Source organism: Lithobates pipiens, unplaced genomic scaffold, assembly GCF_037356315.1.
Source record: "Lithobates pipiens isolate NorthernLeopardFrog02 unplaced genomic scaffold, aLitPip1_a1.2 Scaffold_16, whole genome shotgun sequence".
NCBI lineage: Eukaryota > Metazoa > Chordata > Amphibia > Anura > Ranidae > Lithobates > Lithobates pipiens.
The window spans coordinates 95,389,897-95,415,902 of NW_027507748.1; the positions used below are offsets into that span (position 1 = coordinate 95,389,897).

The window sequence follows — 26,006 nt, forward strand, 5'->3', positions numbered from 1 at the left end:
AAATTCATCTGCATCAATAACTCGATTGGTGGCAAAATTACTAATATCCATAGCTGCTGAGTGCACGGCAAAAAAATTTTTTGTGAATAATATAAAATTTCAACTTGCGCCGAATGGTGAAAATCTGTGAAAAAGAATGGTCAAACATTCCTATAGACACACTCCTAAACCTTGTGTACGGCCTTCCCAGGAGAGTTGAAGCTGTTATAGCTACACAAGGTGGGCCAACTCCATACCTCCCAACTTTTTGAAATGGGAAAGAGGGCCACCTATCAGCAAAAGTGTGCAGAAATAGGACACACCCCTTTGTCACGCCCCTTAAAGGAGAATTGTACAAAAAAAAATACAAGATTGGTTAAACCCAGAAGTGCTTTTTTTTACCACTACTATTCCTTTATATTGACTTTTGGAATTTACAAATGCAGCAATTGAGAAATTGGATGAAAGGTTTAGCACTGGAAAACACTTTTTGAAAGATAAAAAGTGCTTTTTATGTACATCTATATAGATCAGACCAAAATCAGGGACAAATGAGGAGGAATGAGGGACAAATTAGGAGGAATGAGGGACAAATGAGGGACACATAAGGGAAAATGAGGGACAGAGGGACAAATGAGGAGGAATGAGGGACAAATGAGGGACAGAGGGACAAATGAGGAGGAATGAGGGACAAATGAGGGACAGAGGGAAAATGAGGGACAAATGAGGGAAACTGAGGGACAAATGAGGAGGAATGAGGGACAGAGGGACAAATGAGGAGGAATGAGGGACAAATGAGGGACAGAGGGACAAATGAGGAGGAATGAGGGACAAATGAGGGACAGAGGGACAAATGAGGGACAAATGAGAGAAACTGAGGGATAAATGAGGAGGAATGAGGGACAAATGAGGGACAAATAAGGGACAAATGAGGAGGAATGAGGGACACAGGGACAAATGGGGAGGAATGAAGGACAAATGAGGGAGAGGAAAAATGGGGGACAGAAGGACAAATGAGGGATAGAGGGGCAAGTGAGGAGGAATGAGGGACAGAGGGACTTTGGTCCAAATCAGGGACAGTTGGGAGCTGCAAATCCATATTGAACCATACGACTAAGACTGGGATGCCATTAAAGTTCATGTGTGTAGGAAGGTGTCCCAATACTTCTGGTAATATAGTGTATATATAATTAACACAATGCACATCTATTGGGAGGGGGGAAAAAAAACTTAAATTTCTCAAGCATTTTCATGTAAGTGGACAGACCCTCCTCTGAGGTAAGTCCCTGTGACCTGTGTACACTCATGTTCATCTATTTCCATGACCAATGTGTGTGAGGTAAGTCTCTGTGGGAGTGAAGTGTATGGCTCTCTCTGTATTACACGTCAGGGGGACGGAGGTCTCCGGACAGAACTGAACGTGATAGGACAGGTGAGGGGAGAGTGCAGCCAGTCATGTGATTCCGGAGGAGAAGTGGGCGGAATCTCCAGGGTGACAGGCACGTCACGGAATGGGAGGGGCGCTTGCGGGACGGAGGGCTGGTCACGTGGTGGGGCGAAGTAGTGTAACCGGTTCCTGGTTGCAGAGTGAATGAGGAAATAGAGCGAGCGGCCGCAGACATGGCCTCCCTGTTCAAGAAGAAGACGGTGGACGGTGAGTGAGGTCATGTCATACCTCCGGGGGGGACACTCACCGGCCCGCTCCTGGGTGGAGACCTCCCCTCCAGAGGTCATTGGTCTGAGCATAGGGGGGGGCGGACTAATGCTGTACTGGACTGGGGGGTGTAGGTCAGAGAAGGCCTCAGTGCTTGTCATATAGGACGTGCTGGGCCTTGTAGTTCTATGGAAACCTCTGCCTATGTATGATCAGCAGTGTGCTCCCCCCCAACCCCACAATCCACACAGACACCCCCCCCCCCCCCCCCAGTGTCTGCCTGATGGGCCTTCCACCGGATTTAGTGTTGTGCTGTGTCATCCCCCCCATCCCATCCCAGATCTTCTCTTTGACACCCCCCACCCAACCCCAGGATCTTCCTACCTCAACCCCAGGATCTTCCTACCTCAATCCTAGGATCTTCAGACAACCCCTCAACTTACCGTGACCTTTATCTGCCTGTGTTGCCACTCTCCTCTTATCTCTATGGTGTCTGAGTTACCCCACCCTGGAGCTTTGGGATAATGGTCTGTCTGGGACTTGTAGTTCCACAGCAGGACATCCCTGGATTACCGGTGTACCTGGCTCACCTCCATCCTTCTCCTCATACCTGGACCCCACTGCCCCCCTCGTCCCTGTCCCCCCTGTACATTGCTCATTCCACTTCTGATCATCTCTCCTGGTGACTTCACATCTGCTATTCTCTTCTGATTTGCCCCCCTCTCACTTTTCACTATTTTTAAAAGCTAACACCCCCCCCCCCATTCACAGCAGCTCACCGTATTCCCTGTACAGTGCCCCCCCCCACCTCCATTCTTCTCTGGGGGGGGGGGGGGGCAGTCACTTGTCTGCATGTCCATCCCCGGACAACCCTGTCACAGCTGGATGGCAGCCTTACATGAAACGTATTCCCCATCCTCTTCTTCTCCTTTGCCCCCATCCTCCCTTTCTCTGTCCCGTTTCTCTTTTGTTTTCCTGTTCTTTTTCTCCTGTTTTGTGTGTGTCTTTCTTGCTGTGTGTGTGTCTGTCTGTTGTCGCCCCCCTCTCTGTCCTGTTCTCATCCCCCTGTTTTCTCTTTAAGGTGTCCTTTCTTCTCCTCTACATCTTTCCTTATACCTTCCCTGATGTCCACAATATTGCATTTCCTGGTCTTACCTTGTTTTGTGTGTGTGTGTCTCTTCCTTGCTCACTATTTTGGTGTGTGTGTGTGTGTGTGTGTCCTCCCCCCCCATTTCCATCTCTCAGTTGTGTGTCTCTTGCTCTCTCTGTACCTGGGCCCCCTGTGTGTTCTCCTCTATTTATGTCCTGTTCTCTCGGTTGTCCTCTCTTCTTCTTTCCATCTCTCCTTATCCCTTCCACAATGTTATGTCCCCCAGTCTTACCTTTTCATTACTTTGAATAGCAAAACAAAACTCTGCTTCTGTATAACTTGGCTCAGACATCATAATTGTATACATATTGTTCAGGCCTCCCCCCCCCCCCCCCCTATACTGTCATTGTCACAGTACACATTTTTCGTGTCTGAACAGTGTCCCCCCCCCCCCCCCCCTTCTATAGATGTCATTGTGTATCACTTGTTCTGTCTATGTCTCTGTGTCTGCTCAGCCTCCTCTCCTCCTATTGCTGCAATGTCTACATTTCTGCTACACTTTATTTCCCAACATACCTTTCCCATTGAATTTCTTTGTACACAGATCAGGGAATTATGTCTTCATGACTTGCTGTGAGGACTCTGATCTGTGACATGAATATTCTCACTTTGGAAATTTGCCCTATAAATGTCTTTTACAAGTTTAGGATTATATGCTGGAGACGTGACAGTGCTAGATCTGCCATGCTGTGCCTACATTACCATCTAGGATAGTGCCAGTCCTCATCATAGAGGATTTCCCTCCTGGAGGAGAGATTTTATTTAGTGGGAAGTGAATTAAATATTAAACGTGACTGTACTTTGCATAAAGCAATTAATGGCTTGGTTAGGTATCAACTTTTTTTTATTTCATTTTTTTTCAATGCAAATATTCATGGCCCTTGTTATGTTGAGCTAATTTCTATGTTTAGAAAACTTTCCATGGAAGATCCTAATGATTATTTACTCACGTGACACGGCGTATGACTCGAAACTGATGTCATGGCGTATCAGGTGATCACAAGGGGTTGGGGCAGAGAAGCTGATTCATGGACTGAGTCACAGAGCATCGTCCTTTCTCTCTTTCTCTATCCTTCTTCTTTTTTTTTTTTTTTTTTTTTTTATATTATTTCGCTCCCTTTTTTCTTTTTTTCTTCTCTTTTTTTTTTATTTATTTTTTTTCCTCTGTCTCTCTCTCTTCCCTGATGTTCGCATTCATTCTTAGACTTGCTAATCTCTCCACTTGTAAACATTATAGTCATGAATGCTGAAGTCTTTGTGGAATTTTTGTCTTTTTTTTTTTTTTCTTTACCTTTTTCTGAGTTTACTAGAATATATTTTATATACGTATTTATGACTTGCAAGAAAAAAAAAAAGTCACACAAGTACACAGAGAAAACCATTGAGCCCTTTATTGTAACAGCAGAGGGTCAATGTCACTGCTTTTTACTGCTAAGACATAAACTCTTGATATGTATTACATTTTATTGTTACTCTTTTTGTCCCAGTTTATTAAGGCTGGCTTTTCATCCTACCTTTTGGATTGATGCATCCTTCATTGAAATTAATAGAAGCGCAACTCAGCGCATGTCTTCAGATTTGTGTCATGATGCACATGGAAACGTACGTAAATGCACCATGACATGACATGCATCTACACACATTGATGTGCAGTATTTATTTATTACAGGTTTTTATATTGTGCTGGCAAGTTGCGCAGCTCTTTACAAATAATCAAATTCACAATTGTACAAATAGTAGGGCATATTCTCCTACCAGCTTGTCAGTGGAGTGTGGGAGCAAACCAGAGTACCAGGGAGAACATGCAAACTCCAGGCAGGTAGTGCCATGGTTGGGATTTGAACTGACATCCTTAATGCCACTTGATGGAAGTGCTAACCACTTAGCCGCTCTGCTGCCCCATTGTGCTACATGTTATGTTCCAATGCAATTCATTGCACCGTACCTTAATGATGCTCTAATGTGTCTTGATGCACTGCCACTGAATTCAGTAGCGATGCACCAAATCGCATTTCAGCAATGCCTTAAGAATCGTGTCATGGCGCATGCCAATGTTTTATAACTCACATAATTGCACCATGATCTGTGTAAACCTGAACTGATGGGCATTGACATCCATGACTTTGCATAACAACGCACCTTGAAATGCAATTTAATGTCCTTTCATTGAAATCCATGGAAAAGTAACAAAACGCATGGCTTAAGATGCATGTGATGACGCAGGTTGACATTTCATAAAGCAGATAGGGGACCATGGCACATGTCAGTGTGTGTTGATGTGTGTGCACATCCAAAACAATGTGTTGCAATGCATGTTCAAAATATGTGACGTGATTGCGCACAGAGTTGGATCTTCATGTGCTTCCATTGATTCCAATGGAAAAAGAATCCGAGGGAAAGATGCATTGGTGAGAAGTCAACTAAATGACTAATTAATACCTTTTTATATTCTTTAAACAGCATACAATAGATTTGTGCAATTTCCTCTGTACAGATCTGTATGTCATTGGAACAAACTTGTGTACAGATTGGAGAAAAGGAGTTTAGAAATATCTTCTAGGTGGTAATGACGGTGTTCTAGTAATTGGCAGACACGAGTTCATTGTGAGTGATGGCATGTTCTGTATGCACTGTCCTGATGACATTCCCTGGCACAGTGTTGGTTCTGTGGAATAGTAATGGTGACGTTCGCCTGGCTGCTCCCTCTTGTGGAATGTCTGGGGTTTACAGCGTTTGTGTTGCATTGCATCAAATCTCTGTGTCTGCTTTGTCTTCTTACTGCATCCTATAGATATATACATGAAAATCAAACACTGCTGACTGCTATACAAGTCACATGAGTGTCTGCTACAGCGCCAAGCACATAGTAACACAATAAGTTAATACAAATGCATCTAGGTGACTTGGGAAGAATAAGTCACTCTATACTTTGTGACATATTTGTCATGACAGGGTGACAAAGCTAATTAGTAGCACAAGCCGTGTTCCCTCTTTGCGATGTTATGGCTAGAGCCGGTCCCTCTAGTGCCATACTGCATTTTATTAGACTGGCAAGTGCCAGGGGGACACTATAAGCTTGTCAAATAATTTTGCATTGTGGAAGATGGAAAGAGAAGTATCTGTACTTTGTTTTCAGTGAGTCCAAAAGTATTTGTGTAAAGTTCTTTGTAACTGTGCAGGGCAATACAGTGGCTGCTGCATTTTTTTATTTTTATTTTTTTTTGTTTAATATGAGTTGAATTTTAATATATTAAAACAGAAATTTAATTTAAATGAGGAATGGGTTCATAGGAATATGGAAATTGCAATATTTTAAGTCGGGGATAAATCCCATGTGCCAGGTCGGCATGGCGACTAGAAATTGCATCCTGGCACCTGGGCTTTTGTCAGCCAATTCACTATGAGCAATTTGTGATTCTGCATTAGTGGGTGCCTATGCGCCCACCTGTCTGCCGTTTTGCTGGCTCCCTTACACACCAGTCACTGGGTCCCAGCCAATGATTCATAGCCGCAACCCGCCAATCGTTGCAGCGAGTGACAGGAAAGAGATTTGTGTTGTAAACACAGTTGGGATGTGCTAGGGTTTTTTTTTTTTTTTTCGCTGCAAAGAAGGGAGACAAACTGGCACATACCCAGCAAAACAGTACACAGTTGCGCTAGATTCCCTAGGCACAGTTAATTCTTTAAAAAAGAAAAGAATTACGCTAGGTGTGAAATAAACAATACATAAATGAACGAATAAACCATGAAGGATACCCTGCAGCTAAGCTCTATAACCCCAATATAGGGCACAAAGAAATATAAATAGATCATAATTCATAATCACTTGTATTATTAGTTTATCACCCAGCACTGCACTTTTTGTCTATTTATAGTACAGATAATACTTTGCCCCAGATGTTAACCCCTTCCTACCCAGTGTAATTAGGACAGTGTCTGCATTTTAATTAGCACTTCACCACCATTACTAGTATTAAAAAGTGTATGTATTCTCACTATGGTGAAATGCTCTTGCAACTGTAGCTTTAGAGTATCAAATATGACCCCCACCCTGCTACCCCAAAACGTTGCCTACAATGCAGAAATCACTGTAGAAGTGTCAGCTGCTCATGTGATTTATTTGTCAATGCATTTGGTCACATGATCTGCCCTGAAGGATCATAGTTCAGATCAGGGTGGATTTGATTTAAATCAAGTCGTTTTTAAATTGCTAGTAAAAAGACTTGATTTAAATCACAATTTTTTAAAGCGCACCCGTCACCTCTGACCCGCTGTTGACTTACCGACAGTCCCATTCACTTTAATGGGCTGGTGATGTGGCAGTGACACAGCAAGGTGAGGGACATGGCGGCAGCAGCAGGTGAGTGGACACCCGCTAACAGGAGCTGCCCTGATGGATCTGAAATGACGGGTGCTCTTTAATTGTAAGAACTTAATCTTACTAGTAGTTGGCATCGTTAATATTTGCAAACAAAATGAAGGTTTCCTATTTGGAATAGTCTGCCAGGTTAGTAAAACAGCGATATCAGAGCCGATTCAATCATACAGTTTGTAGTGTACACAGATTTGAAAAAACAATGGGATAAACTAAAGGAATATTCCTGAACTTTGTTTTATCGCCTGGTTACTGTGAAATTGTGGGAATGCATCAATGCAGTGCATGTTATCTCAGCTTGCAGAGCTTGGATTCATTGAATGAGTTTACTAAAAATGGAAATATTTCAGAATATACAGCCTCATGCTACATAAGCTTCAATTTCATGCTAAATAAACTAAATTCGTTTTCTATTTAAAATACAATATCGATAGATTTTTACTCCAAAAGCATTTTAAAATACATTTTGATTAAAAAAAAAAAAAAAAAAAAACAGGCAGTTTCCTGAACTTGAGGTCCATGGACATGCGGCCCTGAGCCTGGCGACAGCTGGTGGGAGGGGTATCCTGAGTACATGTGATTGGTTAAGGACATGGCGGCCCCGTTCCTTGACAACCAATAATTGGCAGCATTTTTTTTTCTTTACATTTCAGCAGTGAATTCCCGCTGACAGCTGAAAGTACCAAGGCCGAAGGTATCTGTTTTGGGCACCAGGGTATTGGCACAAAAACCGATACTCATGCAGATGCTTAGTATTGTCACTGATACCAGCATCGGTGCAACTCTAATGGATACACATCCTTTGTAACGCATTTGATCTGTTTCTGATAGGAATATGGATATGATTTTTCTACATGGGGATTATTGGGGGGGGAAATCACAAATATACTTAACAAGGAACATAACCTGTTTCTGAAAACATTATGGGTATAATTAATTTTCTACATGGGGATTTGGGTGGAATGTTGTGGCTAAACATGCATAGGAATATAGTTGACCTCTTTTTCTAAAAGGGATATGGGCATAATAATTTTTCTAGATGGAGATTATGGGGGAATATCATGGCTACACATTCTAAGGAACATATTTAATCGGGTGGGGGTGGCATGGTGCGAAAAAGCGTTCTTTTGGGTGGAGCTCCGCTTTAGGTTTAAACAGGACAAATTACAGAATGAAATGCACACTTTTTATCTGCTGTAACCCTATTTATTTTTAAACGAACGCTGTTCAAAAGCGCATTTTATTCAGTCTTGCTGAGCTTTGTCTAAGGACTGCAAGGAAAAAAAATTAATGGTTTCAAAACAATATTGTGAAAAGAAACAATAATATGTATTACCTTGATAGTCTAATGACAAAGTTAATTGCTGAATAAATGGGTCCATAGCAGAAATGTAATAATGGCTCCATCCAAAGGTATGGGAGGTGACGTGTCTACTGAGCTGTCTAGAACTGGCTCCTATGGAAATGGATAATGGCTTTGAAAAGTAGAAACAAAATCAATATTAGGAAGCGGCATTGATTAGTAATGGCTGTAATTATATTGGTACTTCTGCATTTCTATGAGGCTGTAACAGCTGTTGGATTTACTACACCCCGCCGCTGTATAAGGTCAGCAGACCCCATACCTCCTAGGTAACCCGCTTCATCAGCCACTAGATGTGAAATACAAGGCCTGCTATGAAATATTCATATGTACAAGTCTTCCTTTAGTATCAGCTGGTTTATTGCTCTTCTCATCAGCAATCACATAGCTGACCTCACACATTAACACGGAGCGAGAGGAAGGAGGGCGCACACAGGTTATAAGAAATGTTCTCACACATTTATGTGGACAGTTTTTTATGTGTAAACTTGTTTGTTCTCCTTGCAGACATAATAAAGGAGCAGAATAAGGAGTTAAGAGGCACTCAGAGGACTATAACCCGAGATCGAGCCGCTTTGGAGAAACAGGAGAAACAGCTGGTAAGTGAACTAAACGCTCCTAAACCTTTTAGTGTCTTTGTTTATGTTCATCATGATATAGTGCAAATCTCTTCAGTAGAGGGGAATTACTTTTCTTTTGTTTTTATGCTGCATTATTTTCCATTTATCTTGAATACAGTATGTTAACTGCATAGCAGCTAAATATACTGCAGTCCTATAGCCAACTACCAGATTAAAGTGTGAAAGATTGGTCATGGATGTTCTTTGTGTCCTAGCCTGAGGACGCCGGTTACAGAAAAGTCATTTTCATTCCGTTGTATACTGCAAAAGAGCAGACCTTCTGCTGTTGTGGAAGATGTTGCACAAAATAAGACATTCACCTTTTGTGATCATGTTTTATGTCACACCTAGGTTTGGAAATTGGTCGCAGTCCTAAACCCTTCTCCCTTAAATCCCCTGCAGCATTCTGCTTTATTATTCATTTTTATTTTTATTTTATTTTTTAGTTTGGCATGGCTGCAGTCACAGGAATCTGTGAATGGAAAAAACTACAAATCCTATGTACCATAATGGGATTCCTACATGTCACCGCAGTACAGTTGTAGTGCTGTTACAGATCAGGGGCTAGGGGAGGAATCTGCAAGAGCAGGTGCATTGCATTCCTAAACTGATTGTGGTTCCTGGATTCAGAAATGAATAACTGTTTTTCTCTTTTTATCAATATGGGTGCAAATTTATAATTGTTTTTCAAAAGGTGGCCTATGACTTTAAAGGAGAAGTTCACTTTTTGTAACCTGTTACACCTGCCCCACCCCATTACCCTGTTGTGACAGTGGGCTTGGGATCTACTCCCTACACCTGCTGTCACAATTTAAAAAATGAATTTGCAGAGTTCTGTAAATGGAAGAGTTACGAGTACTGACAGCCTTTGCGGCTGCTTGCTCATGTAGTTCTTCATGAACTTCCAGGGCGCTGTTGAGTGCTCCCAGGTAGTTTATTGATGCCTCCTGTCGTGCAACTGCCACAGGGGGGGATGCAGATACCTGTATAATACAGGTATCTGCACAGACCTCCAGGAATAGACTCCCGTAGGAGTCACCCCCCCATCCCCCCGATGTCTCCTGGGAAACACACAGGTCCCAGGCGATAGCGGGGTCATTTAGGACACACAGAGCGACTCACGCATGCGCAGTAGGGAACCAGTAAGTGAAGCCGTAACGCTTCACTTCCTGATTCCCTCACCGAGAATGGTGGCAGCAGCCGAAAGCAGAGTGATTGTTTGGCTTCCGACATTGCTGGACTCCTTTTTTGTGCACTCCCGCTTTAACACTTCTTGGTTTAGTCCTCAGATGGCCTGCCTCCTCCTGCCTGCCTTAACTGCTTATTATTTCCTCACTGTAATGGGTTTCCTTAATGCTCAATAGAGGGTACAGGAAAGGCAACCTAGGAAGTATTGGTGAATATAGTAATTCACCTGTTGGAGCTTCACAGGATTTACCAAGATTTACCCAAAGTGTACATCTGAGAGTATGTGAAGGAACCTCTTCATACTTTGTTATAGCCAGCTTGGCATTTATCAGACAGATGTACTTTAGCAGTGACATCAGATGGCATTAAAAACATGACAAAGAGCAGAGTGTGTAGTTTTAAGTGCAGTTCCTGTAAGCATCTTAACAGGTAATTGGAATTCATCATGTACTAGTCTGAGTTTGCTAACGTGACCTCTGGTTGATTGCTATAGGTTACTGCACTTAGTAATTTACTCTTGCACTGTTTGAGGGAGGATGCTTGTACAAGTGATTGAGGCACAGTAAGAGTTGTTTTTGTATTGGAAATATCTTTTACTATTTTTTTTTTTTTTTTTTTTTTTTTCTTTCTGTTCTGAAGTTCATTTGTGTGCTTTTAGTAAGGAGGGTCCATTTTTTTTTTTTTTTTTTTTTTTTTTTTTTTTTTTCCCTTCCATGTGTTTCATTGCAGTATGTATAATATAAGCAGTGCTGTTTATGTCTCTCCTTTTTATGAGTTTGTTTTCTCAATCTTATCAGGAAATGGAAATAAAAAAGATGGCGAAGACAGGAAACAAAGATGCCTGCCGGATACTGGCAAAGCAATTAGTTCAGCTTCGTAAACAGAAAACTCGAACCTACGCTGTGAGTTCCAAAGTCACATCCATGTCTACGCAGACCAAAGTCATGAGCTCCCAGATGAAGATGGCCGGTGCAATGTCTACCACAGCTAAGGTGAGACCATGCAGTTGCAACTTACAGTAGTTGCATGAAACCTGATAACGCGAACATAAAGTGGTTATAAAGGCTGAAGGTTTTTTTTTTACCTTCATGCATTTTATGTATGAAAGTAAAAAACCTTTCAGTGTGCAGCTCCCCCCCCCCGTTATACTCACCTGAGCCCGTTCCAGCACGAGACGCACTTCCAGGTCTCTCCCTTATTGGCTGAGACACCAAAACGGGAGCCATTGGCTCCAGCTGCTGTCGGTCACAGCCAGCGCGGAGGGAGAGTGAGGGGCAAGGCCCCATAGACACCCAGGCGGTTCTGGGGTGAGCATGCACGAGTACCCCCAGAGCAAGAAGCTTGCTATGGGTTCACTCAGCTCAGGAGGAGCACTGACTGGGACCTGAGTTGAGGCGAATCGAGACTGCTCTGTGCAAAACCATTGCACAGAGCAAGTAAGTATAACATGTTTGTTAATATTAAGAAAAAAATGAAACCTTTACAAGGGCTTTAACAAAAAGCTCCTGGCTTATAATGCAGTTCTTTTCAACAGTGGCCACACCCCACATTCATGCAAAACTAGCTGGAAATTTGTGCAAAAATTAGGAACTAATGGTCAGTGTTCAGCATAGGTTCTTCTGCATCTTGTAAAAATCCAGTATGCGTGGCCTAGTGTTATATAAGGTGGCAAATGTCATCCAAGTGCAATATGCTATATTTCACATGTATACAGTTACCTTCACGTTACTGCTGTAAGTTCACCTTCAGCAAAAAGCACAGGATGCTCTCTGATATGGGTATAGTAGCATACTGTGCCAAACCTGTTCCTTTGGGGCGCACAGTATGTTCTAGTCAGGCTCTACTTTAGTATAATGTTTTAATAATCTAACTTCAGGGATTGAGAACTGGAGGGTTGTGTGTTTAGAAGCCTTGTGGTGTGCTGTTTAATTGTTCAGTCAAGAACACAGAATAGCTTATGCGTCACCTTGGCCCTGCAGTGCTGCGGAGGCTGTTGAGCCACACGACTGGCTAAACAGTTACAGATTTTAGTGGTTACGTAGTTAAATTGAAAAAAGTCCATCTAGTTCAACCAATAAATGGGGGGGGGGGGGGAGGAAATGTATACAATCCTATACTCAGTTGATCCAGAGGCAGGCCAAAAAAAAAAAAACCCCAGCAAAGCATGATCCAATTTTCTCCAGCAGGGGAAAAAAATTACTTCCTGATTCCCCCAAGAGACAATTGGATATTCCCTGGATCAACGAATGTTAGTATCCATTTATATTATGTGCATTTAGGAAAGAATCCAGGCCTTTCATAAGAAATCTACTGAGCTGGACAGAACCAGCTCTGGAGGAAGCCTATGCCAATTTCACAACTCTTAGCCCTTGTACACACGGTCGGAGAATCCGTCGGAATGTGTCCTATCGGACCGTGTCGTCGGATAATCCGACTGTGTGTGGTATGCATCGGACTGTCGGACCCAATTTTCCAACATGTTGGAAATATTTCCCGACCAACTGGTTCGATCGGACATACTCCGATCATGTGTAGCGAATTTTGATCGGACCAAGTGCCACGCATGCTCAGATCAAATTCCTACATCAAAGCTATTGGCTACTAGCCTGAATGTAGTCCTATCGTAACAAAATTACGTCATCACGTTCTGAAAGATCGGATTTTTCGACAACTTAGTCCGACCGTGTGTATGCAACAGTTTCGGACACAATCCGACGGACAAAATCCGACGGATTTGGTTGGCAGAATCTCCGACCGTGTGTACAGGGGCTTACTGTGAAGAAACCTTTCCGTATTTGGAGATGAAATATTTTTTTACACTAGACGTAGAGAGTTCCCCCCCTGGCCCCCTTGTGATCACCTTTTTAAAGTGAATAACTCTACATCAAGATCTCTCTCCCTCCTTTAATAGAGAATAAATTCAGTTCCTCTAATCTTTTCTTCATAGCTGAACTTCTCCATGCCTCTGATCAGTTTTGCTTCCCTTTTCTGCACTTTTCTAGTTCCCCGATTATCTATCTCTCTCATTCCATGTTATTATTGAGCTTATGATCTACCAAAACCCCCAGATCCTTCTCCACCATTGATTCCCCGTAGTATGCATAACTTTACATTTATCAACATTAAACATCATTTGCCACCTAGTTGCCCAATTAAACATTGCATTGTAAGTTGGAGACATCTTGTAAGGGCGCTATTCCACTGCATAGTTTAGTGTCATCTGCAAATACTGAAATGGTACTTTCCAGTATCTTTACGTCTATTCCAGTCATTAACCGGTTCGCTCACGCAGATAAATTGCAGCAGAATGGTTCTGGGGGGGGGGGGGGCGAGCCCGCTCGCTGCATGTGTCCTGCCTACGAAGTAGGAACAACGATGTCATCTCCCCTAGTAAGTCACATCCCCAATACAGTTAGGACATGCTGAGGGAACACATTTACCCCTTGATCGCTCCCTAGTGTTAACACCTTCCCTGCCAGTGATATTTACACAGTAATCGGTGCATTTTTATAGCACTGATCGCTGTATGAAGTGTCAGTGGTCCCAAAAAATGTGCCAAAAGTGTCCAATCTTTTGCAGTGCTGCTAAAAATCGCCAATCACTGTCATTACTAGTAAAAAAAAAAAAAAAAAAATATGCCATAAATCTTTCCCATGATCTGTAGATGCTATAACTCTTGCGCCAACCAATCTGTGTCAATACCATCCCCATTATGGACGTGAGCTCCCCCATGTTCCTTTGTATACACAGCCGAAGAAGGTATTTAATAGATTTGCCTTCTCTTTGTCCCCAGTCACCCACTCTAGATTATTTGTAAAGGGCCTACACCTGACCTCTTTACTACTTTAATATATTAGAAGATTTTTGGGGGTTTGTCTTATCTTTTGCAATCCTGTTTTTTTTTTTTTTTGCGTCCTTCATTTCCTTCTTACATGTTCTGTTATAGTCTTTGTAACATTTAAACGATGATAGTTTTCCTTCATTTTACATTTTTTACTGTCATGCACATGTCATTCTGCTTCTGGATCCTGAGAACCCACATCTGCTGGATGGCCAATAGAAAGTCTCCATGTCAAATCCTGCAATCAGTTGGGAATAATAAAACTTTTCTAACAATGTCATCTTTTTGTTTGTTTTTAGACCATGCAAGCCGTAAACAAAAAAATGGATCCACAGAAAACCCTTCAAACGATGCAAAATTTCCAGAAAGAAAATATGAAAATGGAAATGACAGAAGAAATGAGTAAGATGCTTTTATCTGCTCTGTTGCATATCTTTGCCAGGCTCCACAATGGAGACTTGTTACTATTATATATTTGGGTCCAGCTTGGCTTCTGTGAGCCATATTTATAAAGGTGCTGTTTGCCAATTAATCATAATTATGGTGGTTATACCACTGATGTGTGAAATCCTCTATAGTCACCTCTATGAATATGTACTAGCGATTTTTTATTTTTATTTTATTTATGTTTACAGTTTCAATCTTGATTTTAGGATGAAATGCCTTTTTAATACAGCTTGGTAACTTTGAGCTGCAGTTTTTACAACATTCTGTAGTGTGCTCTGCTTTTCATTCAGTAGGGTTGATCGTGCAAATACACTGTTAGGTAATGCCTTTGCTTGTGGGGAAAAAAAAGTGTGTGTATCTAGATCAAGTTTATTTTTTCTCTTGTGCTCCACAATGAAGAATTTGTTCAACGCATCCCTTTACTTTACTTTACAGGGTAAGTTCACCCTTTGGAACATGTTACACGTTCCACCAATATTTAGGGTAGAACATGTTGCTGCAGCCTCTTCACCTCCTCCCAGTGACAGTGAGCCGGCATCTTCTCCAGGTGCCTGCTGTCACTGTCTGAAAACAGTGTGGCCACCTCACTTATTCAGAGTTCTGTGACTGGGAAACTACAAATACTGATCTCTTTTGTGGCTGTTGGCTTTTAGTTTTTAATGAACTACTGTTGCAAAGTTGAGCGCTCTGGTAGTTCACTGTCTTTCTGTTAGTGTGTATCTGCCTCCCTGTACGAGGTAAAAGCAGATGGATACAGACAGGTCTGCAGAAGTCCTGCATGGTACCAGTGATATGCTGATCGTTGGCGTAATGCTTTACAGGTGCCAAGTAAATAATTTTTATTTTCCTGCAAAAAAAGACTCAATTGCTTCCTATATTTCCTAATCGGTACCTCCCTATGTTCTCTCTAGTCCCATCTTCCCTGGAGGTCTGTAGAGGATCTGTACTATGAATGTGTTTGAAATAAGTAAAGTCTATTTTTTTTTTATTTTTTTTATATTTAAATGTATTGACCTAATTTTCATGGAAGGATAATTTATCTTAATAGGCCATTGAGACTAAGATATTGGTATATAGGGATTTAGGATGTTATGAGTTATTGACCTCTGGCAAGATTCTGTCACCTTTCATCTGACCTCTGCGTTTTTTATTTTTCACAGTAAATGACACATTGGATGATATATTTGATGCCTCAGATGACGAAGAAGAAAGCCAGGACATTGTGAATCAGGTTTTGGATGAAATAGGAATTGAAATCTCAGGAAAAGTATGTGGTATTTCAGAACTTTTTTTCTGTGACGTTGGGTTTTAATTAAACTTGCTGGTAGCTTCTTGCAGTCCATGGTACCTATTTGGCGTTCAGAGAAGGGGAGGAAGAAGCAGCACAAGGAAGCAGTAACTTACACTTCAGTGCAAGTAGTCTGAGGAGAGAGCAGAGAGAGCTTATCTCTACTCCTTCACTATCCAGTCAGTGATGATAGGGAGGAAACTTAGGGAGCGAAAGTAAAAAATGCTACAGAGAGAGAGAGAGCCAGTTGTGGAGCTGTTGTGTGGCAAAGCTGAGTTAATCTCAAGACTGGATGGACAGAAATGGAAAAATCCTTTGGTAGGTAAAACGGCTCCCATGTATGTATTTTATTGTGTGTTTAGCGGTTTGCCTGAAGTTTAGCTTTTAAAGCCTACCCCCCAGACCCATGTATAATACCGTTATATGCCTATGATGGAATTGGCAAAGTAACAAGTCTCTCTTTAAGTTCACTTGCATCTAGCGGAGAGGACGTCTGTGGGCTTTTCTAGAAACTAGGCGTGAATATATATATATATATATATATATATATATATATATATATATATATATATATATATATATATATATATATATATATATATATATATATATATATATATATATTTTTTTTATTAAAATGTATTTATTTTATTTTTTTTGCAGATGGCAAATGCTCCATCAGCTGACAAAGGCCTTCCCTCCGCAGCCTCATCCAAAAAAGCAACCATATCTGATGAAGAGATTGAGCGCCAACTCAAAGCTTTAGGAGTAGATTAACAAGCTGGTAATACCAAGACCTTTTCCCTGTGTGGACTTGTATTCTGGCTACCTGGAACATCGCAACATCCGTTCTGGAGAAGAGTGACTTATTTTTAAAGGACTTGAGGGGATTGCGTGTTTTTCTTTTTTTTTTTTTTTTTTTTTTACCTAACGGACATTACAGTTAGCTGTATTATAGTAAAAACTGTATATAGGACAATTATTCCTTTAATGTACAGACTTATTTTTTTTTTTCCACCTAAAAACGGATATGTTGGATCATCTGTAATGAACAGTTATTTAAAAAAAAATTCCCATGTTAAAACAGGTTTATCAATTGTGAGCCTACTATACTTCATTGGTTTTGTAGGAATAACCTAAAACATTGTAATGTTAATGAATTTTCAGTCATTTGCATGGTAAGCAAGCATGTCGGTGACTTGCAGTTTCCATTGGTGCTTTAGCTTTGGCTTATTTTAATTCATGGATTTTGTAGTTCACTTTTAATGCTGCTGAAGTTGAGAGCATTGTTCAGTCATCTTCTTCTTTTTTTTTTTTTTTTTTAATTGGCTTTTATTTTTGGAAAACTTCTTAAACAATAGGTTTTTTAAAAATTAAAGTGTTCATTATTCTAAAACTCTGCCACCCTGCCTAAAATGTACTTAAGATTTTGGTCTACATGGTGAAAGATTTTCCTTACGTTTGCACATGTGATGTCACAAGCCATGCTCTTCTTCCTCTTTAGAGATCCTAATATGACATTGTGTTTGTTTTATCAATGGACAGGAGTTTGCACATTTGAAGACCTAGTTTGAAGTTACAGTAACATGTTGTGTCAAGTCTTGCCGTACAAGAGAAGAGAAAGTGGTGGTGCAGTCACAAGAGTTAATAAAACTATTGTTGGGAAAGCTGTCTGTAGGGTATTCAAAAGGCAAATTTCCAGCTACAAGTGTGGAAATCTATCGAAACAGAAGAAAAATGGAATAGGGGAATAAGGAAAAGTATTGGTTCAGTGTATTCATACTGCATTTATAACTGAGAATTTCAAGTGTATTTCTAGGTTTGCAGTCAAATTGGGATAACACCTACTTCTATATTTGTTACTTTGCTTTTTATATTTATTTTTTCATATAGCTTAATTAAAAAAAAAAAAAATCTGCTCATCTCTTCACATACTCTTTTCTACTTGGTTTTCACATTCTGTGTAATTTATGAGTGGACCGGTGAGTTATGCAAACACTGGTTCTCCTAACAAAGGGTTAAAGATATTAGGGCTTGGGTGGTTAATTGTATGTGTGTCCCTTATCTTCCCAAAGCAATATAGCCCCTATGCATAATCCTACTCACAAATGAAGCAGGATTGTGAGAATTTTTAAGGTGTGCTGTGTGAAAAGTAGGCGTTTCCCAAACTGAACTGCAAAAGTGGAAATCTACTTTAAGGTATAATTTTTATTTTAAATGCTAAGTCCATTTGGAAGTGATATTTCGATTCTTAGTGTATGTCAATGAGCCAATAGCTTTTGCTACCTCTGAACTAAATGTCCTGCTAACTGACCCAATTTCCCTCATCCACATGTTTGAGGTGGATGGGGAAATCCTCCTACTGTGTCATTGCAGGCTGACAGGTACTAAATACAGAATTGCTGGTTTAAGTATACATCTATATTATCGAATGCAATTGCTAGTTATCATGAGACATCAGTGATTTGTAGCTACATGGAGAAGTATTCCAGCCAGCTGCAGCAGCAACTTGCTGGATTGCTAGACAGCATCGGCACTGATCTCTACTACAAAGACATTGCCCTAACACTGTCCCAGTTTGGAAGCTGAAAGACTCTTAATTGTGTTTATGCGTTTACTACTTTTTGCCATTTTTGCTTTAATCTAATCGCTTGTTGATAAGCTTTGGGGAACTGGGAATCATGTTTTTATTCCATTTATTTGTGCTGTCAGCCTCTAATTTTGTGCCTTTGTAAATTAAAGCCTTACCATAACCATCTTTTTAATGCTTGTGTTGCGTTTGTTATTTTGATAATGCCCTGTGACGATAAGAATTTCATAATCATTTTGACAAAGTGATCTTTAGTCTGTATACATGGGTTATACGCTGCTGCCTTCAGGTGACTGGTCACTAGGAAAATAAAAGCTCAATGGACATCCCCTATATAAACCCTCCAACATCTAGCAAATCTTAGGTTTTCGCTAGTGTCCTTACCTAAAGAACATCTTTATTCTGCTGAGACGGGCTTGCTCCAATATTCCCCACCCACAACTTTCCTTGGAACACCTTAACTACTATGGCTCCTTCTGCAGCTTCCCGGTTAGCTCATCGGCTGAGCCTTGGTGGGTCATATCTGGACCTCACCAGATTGAATAAATGGGAGTGGCCTGTAATATTGCCAGACATTGCGCAATTGCCCTGTTGAGGAGGGGCCAATCAAGGACATGTTGCACTGTAAATAAACACCACCCCCCCCCCATTGTTTTCAGCCAAGGAACCTGCCATCTTTGCCTCTGTTTAATCTACAACTACCATGATGATGCACATGTGATCAGTTACGACACCAGCCATTGGATGGTTTGATAGTTTGGTTGAGAGTGCAACCAATGTGAGTGTTACATTTCTGGCATGTCTGCTGGAAATTTAAACTGTTTTATGGATGGGTTTACTTCCATTTTAAGGGGGGTAATGTGTACGTTCCTCCCCCCAGGAAAGGAAGGCTTGTGCTTCAACAAGTAGAACTTTGACTGTTGCAGGAGACACTCCTTTCATCCCTCTCAGGTCTGCAGTTTCAAATCTAATTCAGGAAAAACGTGGCCCTCTGAACCAGCTAAGTCTAAGTGCCAAGCTGCCTGCCCAGTGATGAGGTGCCTCTACTTGTCAGAGTTGAAGGGGCTTCTCTGTTGGCCATCTCAACTTTCTGGTCCCAGGAAATCTCAGATGTCTGGGTCCAGAGTATAATTTCCAGAGGCTATAAACTGGAGTTTTAAAGTTTATCTCCTTCATGCTTTCATACTTGCCTCTCTCCCTGCTAGGACTGCTGGAACTTTCTGATTCCATTCAGCAGCTTCTGTCTTAGGGGTTTATGCCCCTTTAACAAAACAGGAATGCTCTTTAGACTTATACCCAAACATCTTTGATTCCCAAACCAAATGGCATCTGAATCTAAAACTTCAACTTTTTCCTGCAAGTTCCAAAGTTCCATATGAAACTCAGGCTAGTCACTGCCTCCCACTGGAAGACTTTCAGGATGCCCATTTACATCTTCCCATCTGTGACTGTATGATGTTTGTGAGCCTGCTGATTGTCTTTTTCAAGGCTATACCTTTATGCCCAACTTCACTTGAGACCCTTGTAACACAGCATTCTGGCAGCGTGGTACAAACAGGCTTGGTTCTTTGACCCACAAGGACAGGCTGTCCCTGAGATGATGGCTATCAGGACAGATGCTATTCTATTGGGCTTGGGAGGAGTCTTGGATGCCTTCTCAGAACAGAACACTTGGACATGTTGGAGGAAGTCCATCTTCCAATCAATATCCTAGTTGTCACTCCAATGCTGGACCCCACAATTGTGAGGGCACCCCATGAGAATTTGGATACAGTGCCACTTAAAAGGGAGCATTGTGGCCTACGTCAACTATCAAGAAGGCACCAGAAATCGTGCCACTAAAAAGGGAGCATATTTGATCCTCTTAGGAAGATGTGCATGCAGTCATTTCAATTTTCTCTGTCTTTCCCCCTCTGCTGCAGGATTGATTGCATTTCTTATTGCATCCAAATGCCTCAGGAGAATATGGTACTTGAGCCTACTCAAACTTCTCTTTAGACTCTCTATGGACCTTCCCATGTTGTTTGGATTTGTCCTCAGGGCCTGTACACCATCCATTCTCAGTTTGCTGGCTTTGAACCCAGAACCCTGATTCTAACCAACAGGAGCCTGCGAGCTTGAGCATCTCTACCCGCTTGTAAAATAGGTCTACCATTTCACCTTGAAGCCTTTTTTTTTTTTTTTTTCCTTTTGTGCAAAGCAATGAAATTAGAAATAAGGGGGCACTATTAAAGAAGAAGTAAACCCTGATGAGTTTACTTCCTCTTTCATTCCCTGCAAAGGTAAAGCATAATGGTCCATTATGTGTCACTTACCTGACACAGGAGCCAGCGAAGTCACCGCTGTCCCCTGTAGTCCGGCGCATCCATCTTCTCGCTGGGTCTCACTGCTCCGCCACTGTCATTCGGCGAAGCCGCAATGACGTCACTCCCGTGCATGCCCACGGGAGCCGCCACGCGCGGCATATTCGCCGTTGACAGTGCCGCGCTCAGTGCGCCTGCGTGCCGCTGTCTGCGGCGCATGCGCCGTAGACAGCGGTGCCTGTCTTTCGGCAAATATCTCCTAAACCGCGTAGGTTTAGGAGATATTTCTTGGACCTACAGGTAAGCCTTAATCTAGGCTTACCTGTAGGTCAAAGTGTGTTGTAAGGGTTTACAACCACTTTAATGAATGTAACAATAAATTGCCAGTGATCAATATTCCATAATCATTGTGAACAATACTGTTCAAATTGTAGCAGAATAAATAACATATGAGTATAATCAACTGTGAATCAGTTAACAGCCAGTGTTATGCTCATAGATATATTACACACCTGCCTGCAAGTTGATCAAACCAGCACGTTGACTAGTAGTATGAAACTATCTGGTCTGTTAGCCCTTGTACACATGGTCGGACATTCTGACAACCAAATCAGTTGGATTTTGTCTGAAACTGTTGCATACACACAGTCGGACAAAGTCGGAAAATCCGATTGTACATAACGTTATTTCGTTACGACGGGACTACGTTCAGGCTAGTAGCCAATAGCTGTGGTCTAGGAATTTGTTCTGAGCACGCGTGGCACTTTGTCCGTCGGAGTAGGCTACACATGATCGAAGTATGTCCGATCGGAGCATGTTGTCGGAAAATTTTATAGACAAGTTGGAAAACTTGGTCCGTCGGATATTCCAACGGTAACAGTACGATGGAGACCACACACAGTCGGATTATCTGACAATAGGGTCCGATAGGACACATTCCGTTGGAATCTCTGACCCTGTGTACAAGGGCTTACACTGTCATATGCATCAACATGTGTGAACACTTAAACAAATAATGCAATGTGCATCATTAAACAGCTGAAAAATGGGCAAAAAATAACGTCTATAAGTTATGTGAAAAATTTTGAACTTTTACACCATCACCACTGCCAAAAGACAATTCTGGATGCAGCGACACCCGATGAGTGAAGGTAAGTATCCTACTTACCAGACTACCATGACCTCTTTACTTAAAAAGATAGGTCAGGTAGTTCTGTGTTAATCAATGGTCTGGGATCTATGCTGGTACCAGATGGATAAGCCAGAGAAAGTTCCGCTGGAATGGTAGTTAGGAGAAAGTGGAAAGGTAATATCATAGCATAAATCCATTTATTAAATGTAAATAAAAAAACAACAGGCCAAATGGCTGCTTACTTTAAAAGGTGCCTTTCCTCGGCACTGGAGGTAACCGGTATAACAACGTTAGATAACTATGAAAAACAGCCGCCTCCTATGCTCACGCTTGTATGGCTTGGCATGCGTTTCACCGCCTGATCTGTTAAACCGGAAGTGCCTAGAAGAAGGTAATGTGACCCGGATGTGCCTTGACGTATGTTTCGTTGTAATGACGTTGTCAGGGAGCGCTTCCTGACAATGTCATTACGACAAAACGTACAACATTATTATATACCTGTTACCTCAAGTGTCGAGGAAAGGCACTTTTTAAAGTGCATGGCTGGCATTGTTTGCTGCGTCGCCCACCCCCTCTGCTATTGGACATCCCATGGTAAAGACTAAAGATCCTGTGGCTGGTAGTGTATGCCCAAGGATTTTTGACCTAGAAAAATCTGTCTGTTGGAATACATTATGAGACACAGATCCCTTCCCTCTGTTTTTATGATCTCCCAATTGCTTTCTACAAAACTAGCTAGCAGTGGGAAAAGCTATATAGATGATGGCCTAGCATGTTGTTCACACACTATTGACTGGCTAGTAGTACCAATTAATAATTAAATGCACAGAACAAGTGCTTACCTATTGAATAGGCTACACCCTGTAGCATGATCAATAACATACCATTGGAGATTTGTGCCATAATGCAAGAAGCCAATAGAACGTCCACACCCAGACTCCTCTACAGATAGAAGACTCAGGAGCTAGTGTCACGTGATCGCATACTTAGGTTTGGTTTGCGCCCCCCCAATCCCCACTGCATTTGTGCTGCATAATGTGTGTTTTTGCTTTGGCCTGTTAGTGCCAAGGTATCACTGGGACAGGAGGTGAGCATAATCTCCACAATGGAGTCATGAGCAACAAGACCCGAACAGAAGTTCTCAACCATTCCCCACTCTATTTAAATAAAAAAAATATATAGTTTTGATAGAGATGGCTTTAAAGAGGAACCTAACACTATCTAAGTAAACCTAAAATCCATCTCTCCAAAAAGTTCTGTATGTTAATTAAAAAAAATATATATATATATATATATATATATAGTTGGTTGTCCATGCAGCCAAAGTTCTCCTTGTGATGCTCTGCTCTTCTTCCATACTGCGAGTTGAAGCTCCTGGCCTTGAGGTGACTCATATTTTATTTTTTTGTTACATTTCTTTTATTTCCTAATATACAGGAGTACACATGTTGCAGGTCTCCCTAATTACTTGAATCACACTGGATCAAAATTGAGTGATCTAGCCCATGACTGAAATGCTGTCCCATCATGTCCACATTACGCTGCCCCATCATCAGGCACCCCAGAAAGCAGAGGGTGGGTGAGCCCCATGTCATCCTCTCATAGGTGAGGAATATGGAAGAGGCAGGGGCTGCACCACACACAAAGGGTATTTACTCTACCCAACATAAATAAACTTCTAGGTATCTTACTATACAGACTACATTACATAATCCTGTAGGCAGTGAGGCTTCTCGTAATAATAATAGGCCAGTAATAATGAAATCTGTTTGATGTGGGATACTGCACTTTGCACTGTTTTGTTTAACCACTTCAATACAGGGCATTTTCACCCCCTTCCTGCCCTGGCCAATTTTCAGTTTTCAGCGCTTTCGCAATTTGAATGACAATTGCGTAGTCGTACAACACTGTACCCAAATGAAATTCTTAGCATTTTTCCCCCACAAATAGAGCTTTCTTTTGGTGGTATTTGCTCATCTCTGTGGCTTTTATTTCTAGCGCTATAAACAAAAGAAGAGTGCCAAGTTTGAAAAAAAAAAATAAAAAATTTTTTACTTTTTGCTATAATGCATATCCCAATTTTTAAAAAAATGTTTTTTTTCTCAGTTTGGGCCAATATGTATTCTTCTACATATTTTTGGTATAAAAATAAAAAAAAAATCGCATTAAGCGTATATTGATTGGTTTGCGCAAAAGTTATAGCATCTCTATCGTGTCTGTGACATTGCGGTGGACATATCGGACACTTTTAACACTGTTTTGGGACTATTCACAAAGCTATAAAAATGCACTGATTACTGTATAAATGTCACTGGCAGGGAAGGGGTTAACTGTTACCTGAGTGATTCTAACTGTAGGGGGAGGGGACTCACAAGGGGAGGAGACCGATCAGTGTTCCTCTGTACTGGGAACACACGATCGGTCTCCTCTCCCCTGATAGGACATGGATCTGTGTGTTTACACACAGATCCACGTCCCTGCTCTGTTACTGGCAATTGCGGGTACCCGGCAGGCATCACGGCCGACAGGCACTCGCATCGGCTCCCAAGTGACGCGGTGGGCATGCGCCCCCCTAGACGGCCAAGAAGCCGAGGACGCCCGCCCAGGATGGGAGATCCCTCCTGTGGACGTCATTTAAATACAGGCAGGGAAGGAAGGGGTTAATAAATAAGGCCTATAGTGGTTATTGGAGAAAATGTGTGCACTGGGAAGCATACTACGCATGTATGTGTTTATGTGCTTCAAGTATATATATATATATATATATATATATATATATATATATATATATATATATTTTTTTTTTTTTTTTTCATTAATTATTTTTTAATATTTTATTTTACATTTTTGCAGTACATTTATTTGGTTATATTTTACTTAACCATTACCATTATAGACCATTATAGAATTCACATGCAACCAATCAGAATTTACTTGAATGAAATGACATGTCTTGTTTTGCATAAAAGTGTCCCAAAATCTGTTGGAGGAACTCACCTGAGATAAGTAGAAGGGGGTTCTATAGGACAATGGAGCTATTAGGGAAAATCTATATTAAGGTTTGAAGTTAGAACAATACAAGATGGATTCTGACCAGATAGCATACTTTTACTGAGTGCATTAATAATAGTAAAAAGAAAATCAAATCTGAATTTGTTTCTTGCTGACCTAAATTCTAGAAATAAAACAAAAAACATACCTTGGTTTTAATCTACATTTTTCCCGCAGACCAGGTCTGAAAATTAAACTTGGGTTCTGGTTTCAAATTATTTAGGCAGCACATGTGGTATTTAATTAGTGTCTTAGTGGTAGCACTCCTTTACTAAGCATGAATTTCTTTTTGCAAATAGCAATAGTGCAAATCGATGAAACAATGATGACCTCTTGTGGTAATATTGTAGAACTGTACTAACAATGCAAATTGATGAAATAATGCTGACACCTTGTGGCGATATTGTAGAACTGCAACTTGCTATAGCTGGAACAAAAAATACAGTGCTGAGAACACCTACATTTATTAAAATGTAATAAATAAATCAAAAACAGTCAAGTGCAGGTAACAAATAGTATAAGCTAAAGAATAAATACAGTAAAGTAAGCATATCTGACATTTAACAGGAAATCCCTAAGGTCTACAACTGTGCATTTTACATTCCAGCTATGGAATAGAAAGCAACATGGCATCTTCATTGTCACGTGGTAAGCTCCCTTTATTGTGGAAATATTTTTTAAACTGGCTTCAAACAATATATATATATATATTATTGTTTGAAGCAAGTTTAAATTATATATATATATATATATATATATATATATATATATATATATATACACTCATTAGTCTACTGGAGATTGCAGTTTCACATGCATTCAATTCAATAAAATGTTTTTTTAATGTAAATGTTTAGTAGAGCAGACCATATTGTGAAACAAGGTAACAGTAAGATAAAACTACTTAACGGCACTATTAAGAGGGAAGTACAGCCTGTTTATGTAATGTGTAAACATGGCTGCCCTAAATAAGGACTGGCCTTTCTTGAAGTTGGAATGAAGTCCTATGACTCTGGGATGATCCC

The 26,006-nt window shown here is 41.0% G+C and overlaps 1 protein-coding gene across 2 annotated transcripts; it reads left to right on the forward strand.

Annotated features, from left to right (window-relative positions):
• Nucleotides 1–1,478: 1,478 nt before the first annotated feature.
• CHMP2B (charged multivesicular body protein 2B) lies at nucleotides 1,479–18,670 on the forward strand. 2 transcript variants are annotated; one of them, XM_077480113.1, is made up of 6 exons: nucleotides 1,479–1,633; nucleotides 9,029–9,120; nucleotides 11,127–11,321; nucleotides 14,470–14,572; nucleotides 15,778–15,884; nucleotides 16,569–18,670. In XM_077480113.1, the coding sequence occupies exons 1-6, from the start codon at nucleotides 1,600–1,602 to the stop codon at nucleotides 16,680–16,682; spliced, it is 645 nt and encodes a 214-aa protein (XP_077336239.1). In that variant the 5' UTR covers nucleotides 1,479–1,599; the 3' UTR covers nucleotides 16,683–18,670. The 2 variants fall into 2 exon arrangements, with proteins under 2 accessions (XP_077336239.1, XP_077336240.1); XM_077480114.1 differs by lacking the exon at nucleotides 1,479–1,633 and adding an exon at nucleotides 4,263–4,385.
• Nucleotides 18,671–26,006: the final 7,336 nt, after the last annotated feature.